At 39.7% G+C, this 22526-nt stretch overlaps 1 protein-coding gene across 3 annotated transcripts in view; it reads right to left on the bottom strand.

The window, feature by feature from the left end:
- Positions 1–22526, bottom strand: part of WDR7 (WD repeat domain 7) — a 349222-nt gene that overhangs the window by 198447 nt on the left and 128249 nt on the right. For all 3 annotated transcript variants that reach the window (XM_045021793.1, XR_006580538.1, XR_006580539.1), the window contains exon 19: positions 4209–4322. In XM_045021793.1, coding sequence (XP_044877728.1) covers positions 4209–4322 — 114 coding nt within the window. The remainder of the gene's footprint in view (positions 1–4208; positions 4323–22526) is intronic.

The following is a 22526-nucleotide window of genomic DNA, read 5'->3' as shown; positions in this document are numbered from 1 at the left end:
CAGAACGGGGTGGAGCATTATCATTCTATTTCTGACACCCATCCAAACACCAGGCCGTGAGGTGGGGTGAGCCTTGGTTGGGGCGCTTGATTTCCCACCCCCCATCCTGGATTCGGAGGTCTTAAAATAGGCAGATCATGATAGATAGGTGTGTTAGGAATTCTGTGAACCAGAACTGTCTGGACCAGTAGGGTGCTAAGAGGAGGATGGTGGCTCTGTCACCATGGAGCTTCTGTTCAACCTGTGGTAGTTGGGACAAAAGGTATATCTGACGTTATTCGTCCAGTACAGCAGGAGAGCATGACCGTGGGAACTGCAGTCCTTGACTCTCCTGGAGTAATACATGGAAAGCTTTCTATTCGTCTGAGGTACAAAGAGGTCCCTTCGTGGAATACCCCATTGTGCTAATATATTGTTTAGAACTGTGTGGTGGAGCTCCCATTTGTGGTCTACAGAGAAGCTTTTGCTTAACCTGTCTGACAGGAAGTTGTAAATACCTGGGAGGTATGCAACTTGTATCATAATATGGTTTCTGATACATCACCTCCGAAGTCTGACTGTTTCCAAGTAGAGGGGATGAGATCTTTCTCTTCTCTGCTTCTTTATATAGACCACTGTGGTGATATACGTTATTTTTACACGGAGTAAGCGTATGAGGGAAAGAAAGGCCTTGCACGCAAGGTGGACTGCTCTCAGTTCCAGTAAGTTTATGTGTAGCCCGGCCTCTTTTAAAAACATAAGAACGGCCATACTGGGTCAGACCAAAGGTTCATCTAGCCCAGTATCCTGTCTTCCCACAGTGGCCAATGTCAGGTGCCCCAGAGGGAATTAACAGAACAGGTAATCATCAAATGATCCATCTCCTGTGTCCCATTCGCAGCTTCTGGCAAACAGAGACTAGGAATATCATCCCTGCCCATCTTGGCTAATAGCCATTGATCGACCTATCCTCCATGAACGTATCTAGTTCTTTTTTGAACCCTGTTATAATCTTGGCCTTCAAAACATCCTCTGGCAAGGAGTTCCATAGATTGACTGCACATTGTGTGAATGCACACAGGGTCCAGGTGCCCTGAGCAGTGTGGTAGTCCAGGTGAACACACCCCACCCTGGAAGGGAGGCACCTGTCAGAATGGTGGCCCTTGGTATGGGAGGGTTGAAGGGAGTTCCACCATGAATTTGTTTGGGTTGGACCACCAAGCAAGGGAGGTCATAACTCTGGTGGGAACTGTGACTTTGGAGTCAATGCAATCCCTGTGTGGTTGGTAGGTCGAATGGAACCAAGCTTGCAGGCACCGCAAGTGAATCTGGTGAATGGCATCATGTAGGTGCATGCAGCCATGTAGTCTAACAGAGAAAGACACCGACGCAACATAGTTTGCGGGTGATGCAAAAGATCAGATTGCTCACTGTGTAAAACCTGTCTATGGAAAGAAATGCTCTTGCAGAGACTGAGTACAGCCATGCTCCCATAAAAGTTATTGTCCTTGGGGGTAACAAAATGTACTAACACCTAAAGTAGAAAGAAATTACTGAAGAGGTCCCATTGCTGACATGACTTCCTGATGAGATCAGCCCACTAGGAGCCAGTCATCCAGGTATGGAAATACTGTATAACCCTGGTATTGAATCTGGGCTGTTACTACAGGGAAAACTTTAGTGTATACCCTGGGGGCTGTAGCGAGCCCTCAGGTGAGGAAATGAAACTGGTAGTGCTCTTGGCCAATGAAGCACAGAAACTTCCTGTGAGACGGGTCAACATTTATATGGACATATGCATTCTTCCTGTCAAGAGCTGCAAACCACATTCCCTCCTGAAGGGAGGAGATTATAGATGCCAGCGCAATCATCCTAAATTTCAGCTTTCGAATAAAGATGTTGAATTGCCGAAGTTCCAGGATGGGTCTCCACCCTCCGTCTTTTTTGGAGATTAGAAAATATGGAGTGTAGAACCCTTTGCCTTGATACTGAGGTGGGACACGTTCTATTGTCCCCCAGCGTAAAAGGTATTCTGTTTCCTGTTGATCAACTGGTGAGAGCGCTCTCCGAAGATGGTTTGTGAGGAGAGAAGAAAAGAAACTCTGTGGAGTATCACTGATGGATAATCTGCAGGACTCAACTATCCGTGGCGATCTTGTTCCAGTTGTGGGCGAAGAAAGTAAGATGGCCTCCAAAGATGACAGAAGAGGAAGTAGGTGCCACTGAGGGTGGTATGCAGGTCTCGACCTGCATGTCAAAAATGACTGTTGGCCTGTGGTTGGGAGTAAGTGGAGGCTGTGGCAGTACAGAGAGCCATGAAACAGGATCCCTGAATTCTCTGTCATTTATGCAGAGGCTCAGGTGGACATATGGAGCATGCCACAGGGGTAGTCGTGGTCTAAAGGGCTGTCTCTAGTGTTTCCTCTGGGGTGGCTGGAGTGTAAATCCCCATGGATTTCAGAATGGATCTTGAGTCTTTTAGAGAGTGCAGGAATTCATTCATCTTTTCATTAAAAGGTTGGATTCATTGAAGAAGAGGTCTTGGATGGTGTTTTGGATCTCTCTGGGAAAGCCTAATGACTACAGTCACGAGTCCCTTCATGTGATCAGTTCTGTGGCCAAACTTCTGGACACTGAATCTGCAGCATCTATTGCAGCCTGGGGAACCAACTGTGCCACTAACCTCATATTTTGCTAATAAAACTTAATAATTAGCTATACAAAATTGAAGACCTCCAAAAGAGAAGACCTTCCTACCCAGGAGGTCCAGTCTCTTTGAGCCCTTATCTGTTGGGATGATTTCTGGTAGTGCGACCAAGCTCTTTCCATAGCTGCCTGTATTACCAACAAATTGGGGCAGGATGGGAAAAAAGTCAGCTCCTTTGGCAGGAACAAAATATATATATATTTTTTTGGTATACAGTCACAAGATGTTGGTATGTGCCAAACTGCTAAGGTCAGTACTAATATAGATGTGCTAATTGGAAGGGCCACCCTGGTTGGTCCCTGTGGTTGCAAATTGTCCAAGAGATGGTGTTAAGGGTCCTGGACCTCTTCTGATGGGATCTGCAGATTGTTAAGAGATCCTTTGCAACAGCTCCTGATATATCATTATGGTGGCCATCTGATGAAGAAGGCAATGAAGGAGCGATGTCGTCATCTGGAAATTATGAAAAGGCACCCATCGGAACTGTTGGTACAAATGGAACTGGTTCCAGCTCTTCCTCCTTATACATGGATGGAATCATCTGATGAGAGGTGGAGGAGCAGTACGATTCCTGACCAGGGGTCTGGGCACCTGCCACAGGGATCCAGGCACTGGCCACAGGGATCCCAAGGGCCCCAATATGGAGGGATCCATTAGTCATGGTGACCCCCAAGGGAAATCGGTACCAATTATCCCTGGCGGGGAGGGTCATATCTGGAAGGATGGTAAGCATAGCTTCTCAACCATCTTCCGGGACCAGAGAGGATTTCCCCCTATTGGAATTAGGTGGGAGATGGGGGGAACAATACTATACTATAACTAATAAGCTAAGATATAAAACTATGTACAAACATCTTACTTTATACAGGTTATGCACAGAGTGAAGTAGGACATGATTCCAACTTAGAACATAGAACATGTAAGTTGGAACTGGGGAGGCATCGACCAAAACTGCCTTCGTTGGGAGTACAAGGGAAGCTACTGCGTATGTGTGGGTCAATGGACACTGCTTTGAAGAATTTCCAAAGTGGGGTGCATGGCATGTATGAGTACTCATAAGGAAAATACATAGGGACCATCACTCAAAGATGAAGTTAACATTGTCAGGGCACAATCAACATGTACCCCGTCCCTGGAAGCAATGTATGCAAATTTTCAGCCTGTAATGTTAAAGTTTGTCTTATGCAATGATTTTCCTTGTGTAACACAACCTTTTTCTTTTCAGCAATACTTGTAACCAAGTACTTTGTACTTTAGGATAATTGTTGCTTGACAGTAAATTTTATCCTAATTTATAATTTCAGATTCTACATTTATGTTAAATATAAAAGATCATTAGATCCAATTCACAAATATACAACACACTCAAATACACATTCAAATGATACTTTCTTGGGAAAGGGTTCTTAAATAGTTTTGCTCAAATTCATGTTCCCTCCAAGCGCACACTAGCCTAAAGGATTTAAAAGGAATGGGACAACAATAGGAACATAGTAGTGTTATTAAATATATTCATGCTCACCTGCTGTTACGTCATCATCAACAAGATCATGCTCTTCTTCCTGAACTTTGGCTTCTGACCCTGATGAATCTGGACTTGCACTACCAGTCTGAATGGCTTCCGCTGTCACTCCAGCTGAAACAAATTCAGTCACATTAAAAAAATGGACTATTTTGTTTTTAGTTGATCTTTTTTTGGAATTTATAATCACAAACAACCTTAATTTTCTCCCACTGGGAATTGCCATTGCTTTGAAACAATATCTTTATAACTCTTTCTGATCAGCACTAAGGAAAGTTTCTTTCCAATAAAATTTCAAATGTTCCTTCCTTTTATATCAGCATATAAAAGCAGGTTTAATATTGAGATTTGGAGACAAAATACAGACACACCTTTAGCCTCCTTTAAAATATATTAGTATCAGATTTTTTTTCTAAGTGTGACAAAATGGTATACAATTTTCTATAGATATAAACACAGGAATGATTTCTCCTGAAGAGAAACATTAAAGGCATTTATATATTTCTTATCAGAGGGGTAGCCGTGTTAGTCTGGTTCTGTAAAAGCAGCAAAGAATCCTGTGGCACCTTGTAGACTAACAGACGTTTTGCAGCATGAGCTTTCGTGGGTGAATACCCACTTCTTCGGATGCACTTGCATCCGAAGAAGTGGGTATTCACCCACGAAAGCTCATGCTGCAAAACGTCTGTTAGTCTATAAGGTGCCACAGGATTCTTTGCTGCTATATATTTCTTGTACATCTGATGCAATTCAACTATAAAAAGGACTGGACATTTACATGGATATAATGAGAACATTGAAAATTACATCAGAAAGAATTTTTAAAAACTAGAGTTTGGAAGGTGTGTGGAATCTCATGCTTCAGAGCACGACAACTTCTGGCTAATATAGTTTCAAAGAAATATCCCTTATGGGCAAATTATTCAGTAATTGCCCATGTCATGATTTTTTGGTGGCGGGATTTTTTTGACTAGTATCTGAAGCCATTGCCAAAGGCAGGATACTGGACTAGACAGACCACGGGTCTGGTTGGATACAGCAATTCCTGTGTCTCTGATGAAAAACAAAACAGGACAGCCCCACTGTGGTATACTCTTGCGTAAAAAAACATTTTTTACACACACACAAAAAATATTCTGTGTCAAAATATTAGTTCAGCTGTCATTATAATATGATATGGGGCACCATGAAAAAAAATGAATTTCTAAATCCAAAGTACAAGAAAAAGATTTCTCCATAAGTGGTTGTCCTTAAATTGAAGGAATGGAGTAGTGAAAGAAGGTAATGAAAAGACAGAGGACGGAACACACAACCAAATCAGTAACAGTTACTAGTATCACTTCGCTAAGCCTGCTAGTAGTGATCACATGAAGACCACCTAAATTACTAGCTTTGGAACACAGTACATTATTAAAAAATAAAGTTTATAGTTTTATCTTACCACTATCACAACTAATGTACACCACAGTTCATAACTTTAACTCTGCTCCTCTAGGGAATGTAAGCATTTCAATGCTTCCTTTACCAGGCTATCCATTCCGGACTACCCTTCAGCCTTCTCTCTGGCACACACCCTTTATCATAATATCCCCTTTCCCCCCAAATGTTATTAGTTGTGCAGATTTAGTGCAATAGTTTGGTGTACTGCGAGGGGTTAGTCTGGTAAGGAGGTGCTGGAAGGCTGGCATTACTAGCGGGACAAAATTAACATCATTTGTGATGTACAGTAATTGTGGAAGTGGTAAGGTGTATGATTGAGTGGAAGATTAGAAGGCATATAGGAAACTTTACTTTTCATTTCCTGTGCTTTTGTGATTTTGTGTGAAGCAACCTTAACAATTTCACACTAATGCTGGTGAACTTCCATATTTTAGAAAAAGAGTTTAACGCTGGATGTCACATCCCCATGCAAATCTACACAATCCCTATTTCTCTCTTCACACCAATGATCCCCCAAGCCACGAGATGGGATCCTGGGGCACTCACAGAGGAATCCCCCCTGTGATGAACCGTGGGGAATTTGTCAGACAGAGGTGCTGGCTTTGTAACTGGTGCTACTTTTTAAGGGCTCTCTGCCCACCAGATTGTCCCTATCCTTACACCTTTTAACAGCTAGGTCAAGAAGGAAGGCTAGGACTAAAGAGAAGTGATAACTGCATTGACGGACATAGAAGCAGTATTGCCAAATACATGTATTCAAAAGTCAGGAATTGGTTCCCCCAAATCATGAAATGGGCTTAAATATAATGAGATTTTAGTGGGAAAAAATTCATTTGCCTGCTAATTTTTGAGCCATTAAGGGGAAACTGCCTACACCCACTTTGAGAGTGATCATTTGACATTCCAAATTCAACCATAAATGCAAAAATTTGAGCCTCTCCATTTGTCTGTTGGGAAATTACTCTACTTAAGAACTCTTAACTCTATAGTGAGTGAGCTGCCATCCCCCTCACTCATCGCTATCCAGTGTCTTCCCAAATCTTCCCTGCTGTCTCAGATCAATTTTGTGTAGATACATAATTGTTTTAATGATGCACATCTACAACAAAAAACTAGACAGTCTCACAGATTTCAGATAGAAACCCATTGCAAACACTCCCGGTTAATAATCTATTACACAAAGCTAAACAAAAACTACACAGAAAACTCAAAAGACATAATAAACTTTTTGTAGAATTTACAACAGAAAGATCAACATGTAGGAAACCACCTTCCCTCCCAGGAATGCATGCCCTAATTTCAGCCTCTTTTGAGAAGGCATCCTTAACAATCAAACCCTCCATAAAGGAGCACCACCCCACACCTATTATGCTATCTAAATAATCATAACAACCTATGCACTGAACAAACAAAAACATGCATGAATACACATCTCTACTGAGTCAGAGAACACATTGGTCCTCTGCATAAAGGCAAACAAATAAAACCACTCTGCAACAAGGAGCTTCATAAATTCCATGTTCTGCATGCAACAATCTAGAATATGGTCCACTTATTCCTAAGCACTCTATGCAGAACCCACTTCCTTACATTAGGATGTCAGAAGGCACAGCAAATATGTTTGATGCATCCCCCAACATGACTCTTAAGACCCCAGGGCTAGGCAGTGTCTGCAATTCTTCCATGGTTGCTTAATCCTGAAAAATGCATTAGGAAGCCTCTTCTGAGATGGAAGCTCCTCCTCAAGTAAGGTACAGTCTCGGTGGGTATATAACTGATAACTATAAGTTATCAGAAGCTCATGGTACCGTGGCCCCAAAAGATAACTTTTTATTGGATAGCACCCTTAGTGAATACTGGTTTGCATAAGCATTATGGCAACCATGAATCTGTCCATCACCAAAAGGAGGGTGATGTTCCATTTGATATGTGCTACAATACCTAGGCTTAATAAGGATAAATAAAAAGGATAACATTAAAAGAATGCCCAGGCATGTGTTGGTTTACATCAGATATACAAAAAAAATATTTCTTCCACTCAATGAAAATCCAGTAATCAGGAACATGTATTCCTGTACTCCAATGCTTTTTAGATAATTGCTAAAAATAACACCTAAAAAGTGTCTTAAATATGTCATAAAAACCTGAATGCATGTTCAAAATAAACCAAATAATATACTAAATCTAATGGAAAACTTATTTTACTATGAGTGATTTCACCAAAGTGTGATATCCAATATGTGTATTAATCAAAATATTAAATATAGCTGTCTAATCTATTTATCATTCACTTAAATACATTAACATTGTGCAATGCAATATTATTTTAGTTGTATTTTTCTGCTCTTATAACTGAAATCTTCCAAAAGTAAAAGGATCAAGCACACGTACGTTAACATACACCAAAGACCAGTTAGTGAGCAACACGTTGGGGTGCTTTTGAGATCACACCCTCTAGTATGCATTGTGCTGAATAGACAAGCCCTAACTCCTTAGAGCCCAGTCATGCTATCCTTACCTTGCCTGAGGCCTTAGTTCCTGGGCCGCTAACACAACAGGGAGTCCAGTTCCTCCAACAACCAGGGTCACTTGCTAGTTGCAACACTTCTTCCCAGGTGATGCCAGTTCATTCAATATCATCTGTCACTGTCTTCTACCACTTCTCCCTTGGCTTGTCTCACTTTCTTTTTCCTCCTTCAGATATCCAGTTCAATGCTTGCTTAGCATGTCTCCCATCTTCCATTCAGTGTACAGGTCCCAACCACCTGAGCATTCCCTCTTCGGTGATATTTTCTAACATGTACTGCTCAACCAGGTCCATTACTCTCACATACACTCTTTTTGTTAGCCACTATCGTCGGCCAACTCTCTGCTCTGTACAGTGGTGTGCTCTGTACAATCACATGGTATAATCTGACCTTTCATTTGGTGTGGAGATCTCTATTTGATCAGATGTTGTTCATCCTTCTGAAAGTGGTGTTTGCTTTTCCTAATCTAGTATGAATATCTTTATCACAATCTCCTTCAACTGTCATCACTCTTCCTAGACAGCAGAACTCTTCTGTCTGTTATATTTCTTTTCTGTCCACAGATATCTTTGCATCTGTTATCCAGTTTCCTACCTTCAAACATCTTTATTTTCCTCCTCATTTACTTTCAATCTAATGTTTGCTGCTTCCTGTTCTAGGAAGGACAACCATTCTGTTTCACTATGTACTCAGTAAAGCAATGGTGAGTCACTAGTTTCTGTTACCCATTTAAACCTGCATGATGCCTTTCGTTGTTCATTTCATCAGCCAGTCGACTGCTAATGCAAAGAGGATTGGTGATAACACACTCCCTTGTCTAACTCCACTCACAATATCAAACCACTCACGCTGACCTGTATCTGATCTTGCGGCACATCTACTTCCATCATAATAAGAAGTTTATATGTTGATAAGTTTGTTCGGTATCCAGTAGCTCTTAACAATATTCCGCAGGGTCTCGCCGTAGAGACTACTAAACGCTTTTTAAAAGTTGATAAGATGGGTTTTTGCCAAGCAGTAGCTTTTTTGATCATCTATCAAAGACTGGATAGCTGCTCATAATATCGTCTACCTGGATGGAACCCAGCCTGTTTTTTTCGTAATATTCGATACACTGTTTTTTTCATTCTATTTAGCATAACAGTATTCAATACTTAGCCCAGGACTGATAGCAGTACTATACCTATCCAGTTTATGTAAAGAGTAAGATCACCATTTTTTGGCAATGCCACAATGATACCATTTTTCTTTCACCCATATTTTGTTAGAGTTTTGTTAGATTTCAATCAGAATTTTGCTTCCTGACTTTAGTACCTTTGCTTAAATTCTGTCAACCCCAGGAACTTCCCCATTTGAGGCCTTTCATAGTGTTATTGGTCCTTTTATTTCTAACTTTGCACTGGCATTTTTCTAGAACCTGTGCATGATCTGGACAGTTTAATATAAAATGAAAATGTTCTTCCATTATTTGACTTGTTCTTCCTGCATTTTCAACATCTATCCATGAAAATCCTTGATAGTCATCACCTGTGACGGTCTGGTGAGAGAGGTCATGCACTATTGTATAGAGCTGCTTGAGGTCTCCCCTCTTAGCTGCTTTGTAGGCCTCTTAGCCTTCTCCCGAAAAAAGGCATTTCTATCTTGCCTTCATCTCTTCTCTTTTTCTCTGTATCTTTTATCTCTGTCTAGGAGTTCTTCCTGTGTCTTGCACTGTTTCTTTTTTGCCTTCTGAGCTTTTCATTCATCAGTCATTGCCCATGTTCCAGATGTAATCCATACATCTTTCTTCCGCCTTCTTTGGAAGTCTACTACTTCCTCTGCTGTCTCAACTACCATCTTCTACCGGTTTTACCATCTGTCTTCCAGACTTTCTTAACAGCCTAGTCCTGTAAACCACTGGAAAGGTTGCTACAGGCAATCAGGAATCTGAGCTGTTTTTCTTTGTCCTTTGTCTCTATTGCTATAACATTCTTTTCATCTGTCTTAGTGCTCTTTTTGAGTTTAAGTTGTAATGTGGCCACTAAAAGAATGTTCTGAGCCAACATCTGCTTCTCTGCTGACTCTGACACCCCTCAAAGACACACATCTCTTAGACAGATATACACACATGCTCTATCTGATTGAAAGTCACATTGACTGGTGATCTCCAGGTGAATTTGTCTCTCCTCTTGTGTTGGAAGAGATTGCCTCCTATTCCTTGGGTGTTTGTGCCACATAGATTCAAAAGCTGTTCACTATTATTAGTTTGGATATCTTCCACTGCTGTGTCCATGACTCCTTCCAAACCAGCATAGTTGTTGCCGATTTGTACATTGAAGTTGCCTGTCATCAGCATAATGTCATGGTTAAGCATGACATCCAATACTTGCTGCACCTGCTTGTAGGATGTATCCTTTTCACTGTCACCTGCAGAGTCTGTTGTTGCACATACCTGGATTACTGTACACTTGACATGTCTTCCTTGCAGTCCAGACGTTGCTAGTTCCCAAGCCAGCAGGGTCTTCACTGAGATGTCATTTAGCATCATTCCTCCTCCTCTTTCATGCGTTCCTCTTTGTAGCATCATCTTGCCACTTCCTGCCCATTTGATCTCACTGATGCCAAGTATGTTCAGATGGGTTTTTTTCATTTCTCATGTAAACTGCGCCAGATTTCCAGTACTATACGAAATACTTACATTCTATGTGCCTACTTGTTACAGATTTGATAGTCAGGATTCAATGTCTCGAGATCTCAGCTTTCTTTTAGCTTTCACTGAGATGTGTTATATTTGGATTTTGAGCTCCATCTGCACTCTTAAGGTTTGATTTAACTGAATTGTTTTTGTTGAAGGAAGGCTGTATCTCAGTGATTGCAAAACCAATTGCAGGACCCTCCCCTCTTTTATCTAAGCTTGGGAGTGAGCTGATCAAAACTCCAATTGAAATCAATGCAAAAAGATGCATATAAACTGTTAGAAATATATTAATTTTAAATCACTAATGATTTGTTTTCTTTTGTAGGGATAATATGGATTATCATTCATATTTAAGCAAATTAAATAAATTCATTTTTAAAAGTTTTATCTCTTCAATTTCATACAATTGCATCTTTCAAAATTTCTAATTAAAACACAATAGGGGCAATGATTTGATACATATAATTATCCAAATTAATTGGGTTTTAACAATGGGCGCATGAGAATGTCTGCAGTTTATTTTCAGACAGAGGGTTTAAATTTATTGGAAACAGATTTCTGCAGTGACTGACCAGCACTGCCCCACATTCCCTGCAATCCTTATGACAGACAGACTGCCTGCCTCACATTAATTCACTTCACACTATTTCTATCGATCCACAGCCAGTTCCCTAGTCTCTTTGCACACACTGCCTGTCTGGCTGCCTACATTCACATCAGCACATACACACAAAGGCCACAGAAAGATAACCTTTTGCTTCCATTAAAGACACAGTCTCCATTTTTCTATGTACAATAACATCAGAGATTTAAAATATACCAGCCTCTCTGTTGCCTAGAACAAATTTACTTGGACAGTATGCCCATTGTATAGTCTGGGAAATGATCGTTTCAACATTTTAAGAAAAGTTGTGTTGGCCAAAGAGAAAATGGAAACAATAGGACAGAAGGTATGTATACAGTATGCAGCTAGAGAATCCCTTAAAAATGGAATTTAATTTGAAGAACCTATATCATACTGAAGACTAAAGCTAATCATCAACATATTTTTATCTTTAAACATAAATGAAGGAAAACAGCATTTTCTTAAAAAAATAAAGTAAAAAAAATACTATACTTGCTCACAAAGCCCCTATTTGGGCAGAATATATTATAGACATTGGTGAATGCAACACTTGAGGTGTAATTTTAAGAAGTGAATATAAGAAACAGAAAATGAAGTTATTGAATGCTTTATAGCTGCACATTCTTATCACAGTGCGGGGGGGAAATGAAGAGCAATAAAGCTCAAATATCTTCCCAACATGAAAAGCTCAAAATATATCAATGGCCAAAACCACCTCTAATACTTTTAATTCATGACTAGGGTCCTACCAAATTCATGATCCATTTTGGTAAATTTCACAGTCATAGGATTTTAAAAATCATAAATTTCATGATTTCAGCTATTTAAATCTTAAATTTCATGGTGTTATTATTTTAGGGGTCCTGACTCGAAAAAGAGTTTGGGGGGGGGTTCCAAGGTTATTGTAGGGGAGGTTGCGGTACTGCTACCCTTACTTCTGCACTGCTGCGGGCAGCGGCACTGCCTTCAGATCTATGCAGCTGGAGAGCAGCGGCTGCTGGACAGAAGCCCAGCTCTGAAGGCAGAGCCGCCACCAGCAGCAGCAGCACAGAAGTAAGGATGGCATGGCATGGTATTGCCACACTTACTTCTGCACTGCTGCCTGCCGAGCTGGGCCCTTAGTCAGCAGCTGCCACACTCAGGCCGCCCAGCTCTAAAGGCTGCAGCGCACAAGGAAGGGTGATAAGGTATGCTGTTGCCAGCCTTAATTCTGCACTGCTGCTGGTGGGGTGCTGCTTTCAGAGCTGGGCACCCAGCCAACAGCCGTTGCTCTCTGGCCACCCAGCTCTGAAGGCAGGCGGCAAGTAAGGGTACAAATATTGTAAGAACCCCATCTCCATAAGCTTGTGCCCACCCCTTGCAGCTCCCTTTTGGGTCAGGACCCCAACTTGAGAAACACTGGTCTCCCTTGTGAAATCTGTATAGTATAGAGTAAAAGCATACAACAGACCAGATTTCATGGGGGGACACCAGATTTCACAATCTGTGATGCATTTTTCATGGGCGTGAATTTGATAGGGCCCTATTCATGACATACACCTTTACAAACATTCCTGTTTGATTTGCAGTCAACAAGCTGAACACATCAATTTTAGATCCAGAAGGCCAAAATAAAACAGGATTAATTGTACAATCTACAGTGTGTTGTGAAATTAAGGCTAATCCATCCTAACACCTGAATTCTAATACATTTACTGCAGACGCAGCATGAGCAGGTACCGATGCACTGGTTGGAAGATGCAGGAGATAAAATGGGAGCCTCGGAGACTCCTTTCCCAGAAATCCTCCTCACTCTGACCCCACAAAACTGTGCAGGGAGATCCCTACTTTGGGTGAATTAAGACCCAGGGCCATCCTTCCTCCTCCTCCATCCTGTGGCTTCAGAGAAAGAAACTGCAGGGAAGAGCCAGCCAAAGACTGGAATCAGCAGCTTCAGCTCAAGCAGAGACCATTGATGTCTTCAATGCATTTTTTTCCACTGTTAACTGGACATTCTCTCTCTGCTCATTTGCTGTTTGTTCCAACCCCCTCCCTGCCCCCTTCTTTACAGTCTATTCACTCAGCCTCACTCCACATCTGCCTCCCCTGCCCACTTCCCTTCACTTTCCCCCTATATTCCTTGTCTTCCTGTTTAGTTTATCCCCTCCCAACTAACCCCCACCCCCCAAAAAATGTGTGAACTTATTTCCTTGTAGGCAAAGAAAGATGCCTAAAAGGTTTCCATTATTACTCCTATTACCTGCTGTATGAAGAAGTTCTATTGGTATGGAGGTGGGGGGGACACAGTGCTAAATGCGTTCTCTAAAGCTGGAAGGAAAATTCAACCAAATGTTACCTGGTTAATAAGATAATAAATCCAACTTCAATATTTGGAATTTATTGTTTAAAATAAACAGCATATTTTTTTCAAAATAATTCAGTTCTACATGTAAGAAGCCAAGGAAGTTCAAGTTTATGCCATTTTTTTGGAATCTGTTGAATATTACTCTTGCTAGTGACAAATACTTTTATTGCTATAAGACACAAATCTCTTTAAACTTCCATAAAGGCACGGGTTTCTTTACAATTTTTATTTTATTCATCTCACCAGACTCCTTTGTTTGACAACAACAGATTATGGCAGCCACTTTACTAAACAAACTATTAATGATGATTACAGGTAAGTATTTCAAAATATGTCTGCTATTTTTATACTTCATTCTACTGTCAAATTCCCTTTTAGGGAAAAAAATTCATTGTACACACACAGGGATAAAGGGTCTGCCTGAAGATCTTACCACTTTAAAGGGCTTCTGAGTACATGTACACAACTTATATTGGAATCTGTAGAGTGAGACTAATGAAGGGGAAATCCATTGCTCATTTTTATACCACTAGTTTAAATGCAAAGCAAACAGAAAATGGCCCCTAGTAATACAGAGCTAGTTTCATAGATCACCAGTAACCAAAAAGAAATCATCTACATTTTAGAACAGGAAATATTAAATTTAAATAATTTAGTCCTCTGTAAAGTCCACAGTTTGAGTGAGGAGGGAGATTATATATGGCTTATTATGCAAAAGATGACCAACTAAAACAAAAAGGTGGGAAGAAGAATATTTCCACAACTGCTTGTTAATTTTTTAACATTAGTTAAAAAGCTAGTGTTCAAACATAGCTACTGCTGGAAAATCGGCGGTGGGGTAAAATGGTTTCAGTAACCATCAATTTCAGACCAACAAAATCGGACCACTTTCTGACATGTCAGAACTTTGGAAAGGAGTATTATAAGCATAAAATTATACTCATGCTGCCATAACACATTTGCAGCTTCTGAATTAGAGACCAAATTCTGAAGGTAAATAGAATCAGACAATGACAGAGCAGAATCTGGAGACTCCCTGGAATCCTCTCAGGATATAGTTCCAGAAACCACAAATGCAAACTATCCAACAGCGGTGGGCCAGAAGGGAAAAAAGGTTTGGCCTAACAGCCCATTGGTAAGAGGTAGAGAAGCCACAAGCCAAACTTGAGAGATTTCATGTTGTGGAAGAGTCTCAGAGGATGACCGCACTGTATCATCCAAAATGAAGAGGCCCAAGAATGACTGGTGGGTAAAGAAATACCAGCAGATTGAGTCATTCCTTGTCTGCCACAAAGGACCACAGACCCGTATATTAAAATATACCACAGCAGCTTAGTGGCTGAATCGACAAACATTTCAAGTGCTTCTTGAATCATTATTAAAATGCATTTTATTTAAAACAATTTGGCTCATGTATGATAAAGTTTTCCTTCCAGTTTATTACCAAGAATATTTGCATGAAAGAGAATCTTAGTCTCTAAAACTGCTCATCTGGTCCTGCTGTATATTCTCTACCAAAGTCAAACCTCTCTCTGTAATATCACAGTTGGTTACTTGAGAAATGAAAGAGGAAGATACAGTAAATATGATGCACATTCATAATTGTTCTAAATAAAATGAAAAATATTTCTGTGGTCATCAACAATTCTTTAGAATGCCAGTGAAAAGAATGTCTAATAATGACAGTTTATGAAATAGTTTTGACCAAGGCCTTATTAGTATGTGTTCCGTATTCTTACTCAAACTCACTATAACTAATAATGAAATTCCATAAATCAGTAATGCATTTTTACTGTCTGGAAGGGATGCCTTTTTCCGTTCCACTTCCACAATGAATACTTATTCCACACACTGATTTATCGCTGTCAACTGCACATTTTTACGGTTCTCACGTTAAGTAATCAGGCAACCAGTATGGGATGATATTATGTATATTTCTGGCTTTACTAATATAAGGTGGCACATGATCACCCACAAAAATAATGAATTAGTGTTCCGGAAAAACAGAAAACATTCTTTTCCAGCAAACCTTGAAACAATCCATATTTAGCAGAACCCTATGCCTCGCCTCAAGAATCGAGCAGGGGTTTATTAATTTATTATTTTCAAGATGAGAATGGTGGTGAAAACCATCTACTTTAAAAACATGATTAGCACCCTATTATGGTTTTGAAATTGTAGTGTGGACAGGTCTTGCACATTAATGCCTATAAAGATTTTGTCAGTACAAATCTACTACTCAGCTGCTTGGATTTAAACATATTATTTATCTCTTTCCTCTCAATGTAGTGGTTTGCTGGACAAATTTCTAACTAATTTCCTGTTGGACTCTTAGGTGCTTCTTCCTCACTGGTGATCCCAAAGTCCAAATAATGTAATTACAATTTATACCACACTAGAGACAGATAAAAGCTTCAGTTAATTACTTCCCAAGTATGCTAATAATACCAGATGCTAACTATAACAGGGTTTATTAGTATATTTTATTGTGTGACAATTCCTTACCCAAAGAATTTATAATCACCAAAACGGATTGAAAAAATAAAATAAAAATGGAGGTCAGGGTATAGCATAAATATATGTGATGGCGGTAAGTTGTTACAGTTGAACATGTACAAGCCACTAGTGGCGTCACATAGATCTGCCACTTAGGAGTTATATTTCTAATCCATGAACTTTAAAGAGTTACATTAGCCAACATTTTGTATTCTCTTTATTTTAATTAACAGCATCTAAGTAAATGAAGTAATCGGCTATATATTTAACAGTTTAGACCTTGTTTGTAATGCAGCTTTCTAAGTTACTTTCTTCTAACTTTCTACCACTAATCTCTGATTTAGTACTTCCCATACCTACTCTGGTACCTGACCATTCCAAAAACACTTAACAAACCTGAACTTAAATTAAAACATTACAGCAAACAAACAAAAAAAGAAAGCAAAACAGTTTTAAAGATCTGCTTTCTTTATAAAACAATGTCCTCCCGGCACTACCTTTTGTCTATCCAAGCCAGAAGACAGACAGGAGGTCATGGATATGGTTTAATGAGGCTGCATCTTTATTCACTTATAATATCTGGAAGTACCTGGCAACAAATTGTAGAGTGCAGGAAGGAGGGGATCAGCTCCCAAACCCGTTATTTAGCTCCCTTTGAAGGAAAGGGATGCTTTCCTTCAAATCCTTTTCCAATCCATTTTCTGCGGTAACCATATCCATATCCTGCACTGCATGTCCGCCACAAATTTTACGTTATAAAGTCGCAACTTAATATTTAATCCCCCTACTCCACCCTACCAGGTCCCAGACCAGCTTTTGGAAGGCAAAAAATACATATCTTGCTTCAGCCAATCTGACAGTGAGAGAAAAACTCATCCCCAGCCCTCTAAGGAAAAGGGGCAAATAATGTAATGCCCACAGCATGTCAAAATGGAACCTGGTCCTTTTGCCAGTTTATGGATAGGTGGGTGGATGCTGCCAGGCCAATCCTGGTAAAGAGGGCCTATTCATGGTTGCATGGGATATAAATACCAGCCCTGTCCTCTCCCCTCCCCACCCCCACACTCCTCCGCTCAACAGGAAAGGCAATGCAGTGACCTTGTCCTGACCTGGCCCCAACTGCTTCCTGCCTTTCCTGTCCATCCCTGTAAACTTTTCCATATCTGATGTATGGCAGCTCTTAAACGGTCAATACCCCCTTTTCCTCCAGCTGGACAAACACCCACTCCCACCCCATCATCCTCTTATAATTCACCAAATATTTACCTGTTTAAGGCCCTGGTACAGTAAGATACTTAAGCACATGCCCTATTTTAACAACATACATGTTTAAAGTACCTTCCTGAATCAAGGCCTAATGGGAGGCCCCAAACATGCAAGTAAACCCCTGCTTCAGAGCCCCACTGAACTAAAGTCTTTCCACATGGAGCAGATTGCAGGAGCAAGGCATGCACCCTGGTTTTTAATACAGCTTTACACATCAATGTTTGGAAGGGGGGGGGCGGAATTGAAGTTTTAACATAGATTTCTATTCTGATATGCAATGAAGCCAAGACCTTTATTGGGGGTGGGGGTGGGGGAAGAAAGTTCTCCCAGAATAGCCAATAACCCAGTGGTTAAGGCTTTCACCAAGTATGTGGAAGAATCAGGGTCAAGTTGCTGGTCTGAATCAGCCAGAGCAAGGACTTCAAATTGGGTCTCCCAGGTGAATTCCCTAATCATTGGGCTACTGGCTAGTCTGGGGTCAATCTTTCCTCCTCTCGTTTTGATCAGAAACTCATGGACTCAACAAATCTTCCCAACAAAAGTTTAGTAAAATATGTGTTTCTGCAAAAAGTTTCAGTTCTAACCAATCAGAATTTTCTGACAAAATGTTTAGTCAAATGATTCCCAACCAGCTCTAATTATCACTGCTTTTTCCTTTTCTCCGATCCATCTTTGCACTGCCCAATAGAGGGGACTGTTTTGCCTAAAGTAATGTTTCCTTTTGGCAATAGAACCTGCATCTTATTGAAAGAGTTTCCTGTTTAGGAAGTTCACAAATTTACATGGAAAACAGATTAATCACTGCAAAGGTAACAGATGACAAGGTTTGGACATTTACTTCATGGAATTCTTAGAATAGTAAATTACAATGTCAAATCAATGTTGTTGTTTTTCCTGAACTATATTCATATAATTTCACGTAAATATACTAGGACAGATAACTTCAATTACACCAGTGAATCCCCACTGTTACAAAACCTACAACCCCACTGTTAAAATGCTATTCACATTACAGATATAACTTGACTTCATTAAAGCTGCATGGATATAATTGAGGTCAGAGTTTGTCCCTCTGTATTGTATCAGTTTGTCTTTAAATTAAGTAGGGAAATTATGTGGTCTTCTGGGGGGAGACAACACAGGCTGTTGCATAATCTTTAGTTTAACATACTTTCTTTTAGTCTAAAAATGACAAACTGCTATTAAACTGCAGAAGAAATTCACTTTCATACAGTAAAAACATTGCAATGCATCTATAGAAGCATGCTGTTATTCCAGTACATTACACTGATTAAATCTCACAATTCATTTTAAAGACTATTCATATCAAACAAGAGATTTAGACAGAGGAAAGGTTGAATTAGCTTAGGAAGCACTGGTCACAGCTTAGAGCGGGGCTTTTTAAAGAATTAACTTGTAAAAAAACAAAAATAATGAAAAATAAGAAACAGTCTGACAGAGATCTAGAGAAATGCTATCTAAAATAAATGTTCAAAGAGTAAAACATTTGGCAGATGAAAAATTGTAGAACAGGAAACAGACAGGCATACAGATAACATAGCGGTGTTGTGTATCCAGTACCAAAACCCTTAGCTGCCTGTCAAATTACTATATTACATCCAGATACAAATTATTACATAGAAGGAAAAAAGAATCAAAGGGGCACTATTTTGTAATGGTGCTGTAGCATGGTGTCAATGAAAATATCAAGCAATACAAAGACAACAAATTTCAACCTATGTTGTCACAATAACTCTAGAATAGAAAAGAGAAAAAATCTGGATAAAATACAAAGGAAAATGGCAAAAGTGCTACTCAACATCTATTAAGATGTGGTACCAGTTAACACTATTCCATGTTTGTAGATTATGTTTTATTAATAAAAGCTGTAGTCATATGCCTTAAATCTAGAGTCTTGTGTTATGTTTTTATTCTATGCTGTCTGTGGGCAGATGGGAATGTCAGCAATGACTGTTTTAAACATACACATACACTAGTTAGCGAAGGAAAACAGAGTGTTTTATTTGTCATGTTATATAGATCTTGTTTCAGCAATGTACAACTTTTCCAGCTAATGTTAAAGTTGAATGGGTTGGCATTTTACAGGCCATAAGGCACTAGATCCATCTAATTTTTTTAGTTCAGTTTGGGTTCTTAAATGTATTAGACAAAATAAACTTTGTTTTCAAAATACTGTTTTACATTTGTATGCTTCTGTCTCTTACTGCAATGTACAGTAGCAACCAATTTTGCAAATGAACAGTGAAATGCAACTCTCTACCATACAATTATTAATTAAAATGCAAAAATTGAGTGTGAAATCCTACAGTCCTTAACCAGGCAAAATTCACATTGATCCCCATTGTTTGTATGTTAATATTCACTTTAAATGTACTGAGAATACTACTGATATATCAGCAAATCACAATGGCTACAAAAGTATTAAATGCAACCATAATTTACTTGTAGCTGTAGCTCACGGAAGTGCAGTTTAGCTCAAAATTAATAAATTATACTGTGATGCATGGCCAGAAAGGGTTAAATACCCTGCAGGATAAATGACTCAAATTCAATCCTTAAGGACATATGGGGAGATAATGTTTGTGTTTTTGTGTATTTACATATATACATGGGTAGCGGTCAACAATGTAATCAACAGTCCTTGTCTATGCTGTATTCTGTTAATTCAGAGATCAAAAGAACATACTAGCATTTAAATGAACTGTAAATATTGCTGTACTCATCTCTCTTTGAAATGCAGAGCTAATAATCTGTCAATGGTGGAGAAACAGGCCATTGCCTTATGTTAATTTCTATAGATAAATACTGGTGTCGGCCCTACTTCAATATTACTCTAATTACCTATTGTTCCCCAAGGGACTCCAACTTGTCAAAGGTGGCTTGTAATTGTATAAAGATCGTTGGGTCTCAATCCTTTTTTAACTCAGATCTGCTTAAGCTTCATCAGGGGAAGTTTGAGTCGCAAGATTGAGGTCCCAGTTGAACTGGAAACACCCTGAATATGATATTGGACATTGGAGTACAACCTAGGGACTAAATTCTAAAAGAGCCCTTTGCAACTACAAAGCTCACCATCTCTGTTATGTATCTGAACCTCAAGAATTGAACTCATGTCTGCATGTATACTGATCTTATAACCATATTCCCTCTCTCTTGTTTTTTAATAAATGTTACTTTAGTAAATAAGAATTGTCTGTAAGCGTGTATTTGGGTAAGATCTGGAATATTCATTAACCTGGGAGGTAATGTGTCCTATCCTTTAGGATTGGTAGAACCTTTTCTTTTATATGATGAAATAAGATTTTTGGAAATCATCATATTTGACTTGGGTACCTGGATGGAGGCCTGAGGCTGGGTTACTTTAAGGGACTGTGTTGTTGGCTTCTGGGCAACCAGTAAGGTAATTAAAAGGCTGTTTTGTGCTGGCTTGGTAAATCTAATTATTGAAATATCCACCAGCTTTGAGGATTTTCTGTCCCATTCTTTGCAGTTCACCCTAGTTGAATGACCTCAGCTGCCCCCCACTGGGATCCTGGTCACATATACCTAGTGAGATTTTCTCTTACATATAATTTGACAGAAATATAACATTTAAATTTGTTGTCTAGGAGTGAAATGGTAGGATCCACCCTCCCTAGCGGGGCTGCTCTTGCTGAGACCTCTACTGTTGAGGAGGATGTTGATGTCAGACCTTTCCCACCCTTCCCTGTTGTTTGAGGTATTCCTTGTAGAGGATAGGACTCTCTTCCTCACTCTCTAATGTTGCATCATTTTTAGCTTGCTAGGGGGCCGTGCAGAGCAGTTCTCAAGTCCCAACTCTCTAGGGTACTATCCAGTTCTGCAAGGCAGGCAGGGGACCAATGCAAAAGCTTTTTCCAGCAGTACTTGTGCCCAGAACACCCAGACACCCCATCAAGGAATACAGCAAGGTCTGGGAAGATCAGTAATCCATGATCCACAACCAATATTTTTATTCAAGTCCTCCTGAATCACAGCCACAGAGGACAGGCCTGGGTGACTACAGAAGATGGCAGGAACTGTGATGTGCCAGACACTTAACACACCTCCTCCAACAGATCACAGAAGCCTTCAAATACACTCCTTTCTCTCCTTCCTGCCAATGCTGAATGATTCACTGCAATCTATTTATTATTTTACAATGTGCCTCTTACTCCTAACTCTTTCATTCAGTCCTTATACATAGGTTTTCTCTGCCTCTAGACCCATTCCACTTCAAGTATATCTCATTTTTAGATGGAATGACCAGAACTGGATCCCAATGTTCAATGTGATGGTGTACTTTCACTTATATAATGTTATAATTTTTTTCAGTATTGCTTATAATCCCATTCTTCGCATCTTAACTTTTTTCCTTTTGGACCACTACTGCACATTAAGTAAACAACTTAGCTGAGCTGTCCACAATGAAGCTCAGGTCTTTTAAGTGGCTTCTGTTAATTTAGAATCCATTGAGGTGTAGGAGTAGTTCAAATCATTCCTTCCAACAAGCACTACCTTGCATTTCTCAACAAATGAATTTCATCTGACCAATTATCAAGCATCTTTCGGTCCCTCTGAAGATCCTCGGTCTTCTGTACTCTAGATTAAACTAAATAGTTATGTCTCATTTACAAAGCTCTTCCATCTCACTTGGATCATTAATAAATATATTAAACAGTTTTGTAGAGATCCTTGGGACAATTATTCCTACTTGTCATTTTTTGTCTCTTAACTAGTACCTAATCCATAACAGATCTTTAGCTCATCACTGTGACTTCCAGTTTGCTTAACAGTCTCTTGCAAGAGGCTTTTGATAGTGAAAATAAATCAAAAAGCAGTGTTCCTTCATCCACTATTTTGTGGACAGGATCAAAGAATTCTAGGAGTCTGGCATTGCATTATTTTCTTTTACAGAAGCCAT

This window comes from Mauremys mutica, chromosome 6 (assembly GCF_020497125.1).
Source record: "Mauremys mutica isolate MM-2020 ecotype Southern chromosome 6, ASM2049712v1, whole genome shotgun sequence".
Lineage (NCBI taxonomy): Eukaryota > Metazoa > Chordata > Testudines > Geoemydidae > Mauremys > Mauremys mutica.
Note: the sequence above shows the minus strand (reverse complement) of the source record. Positions and strands in the feature narration are given on the sequence as shown.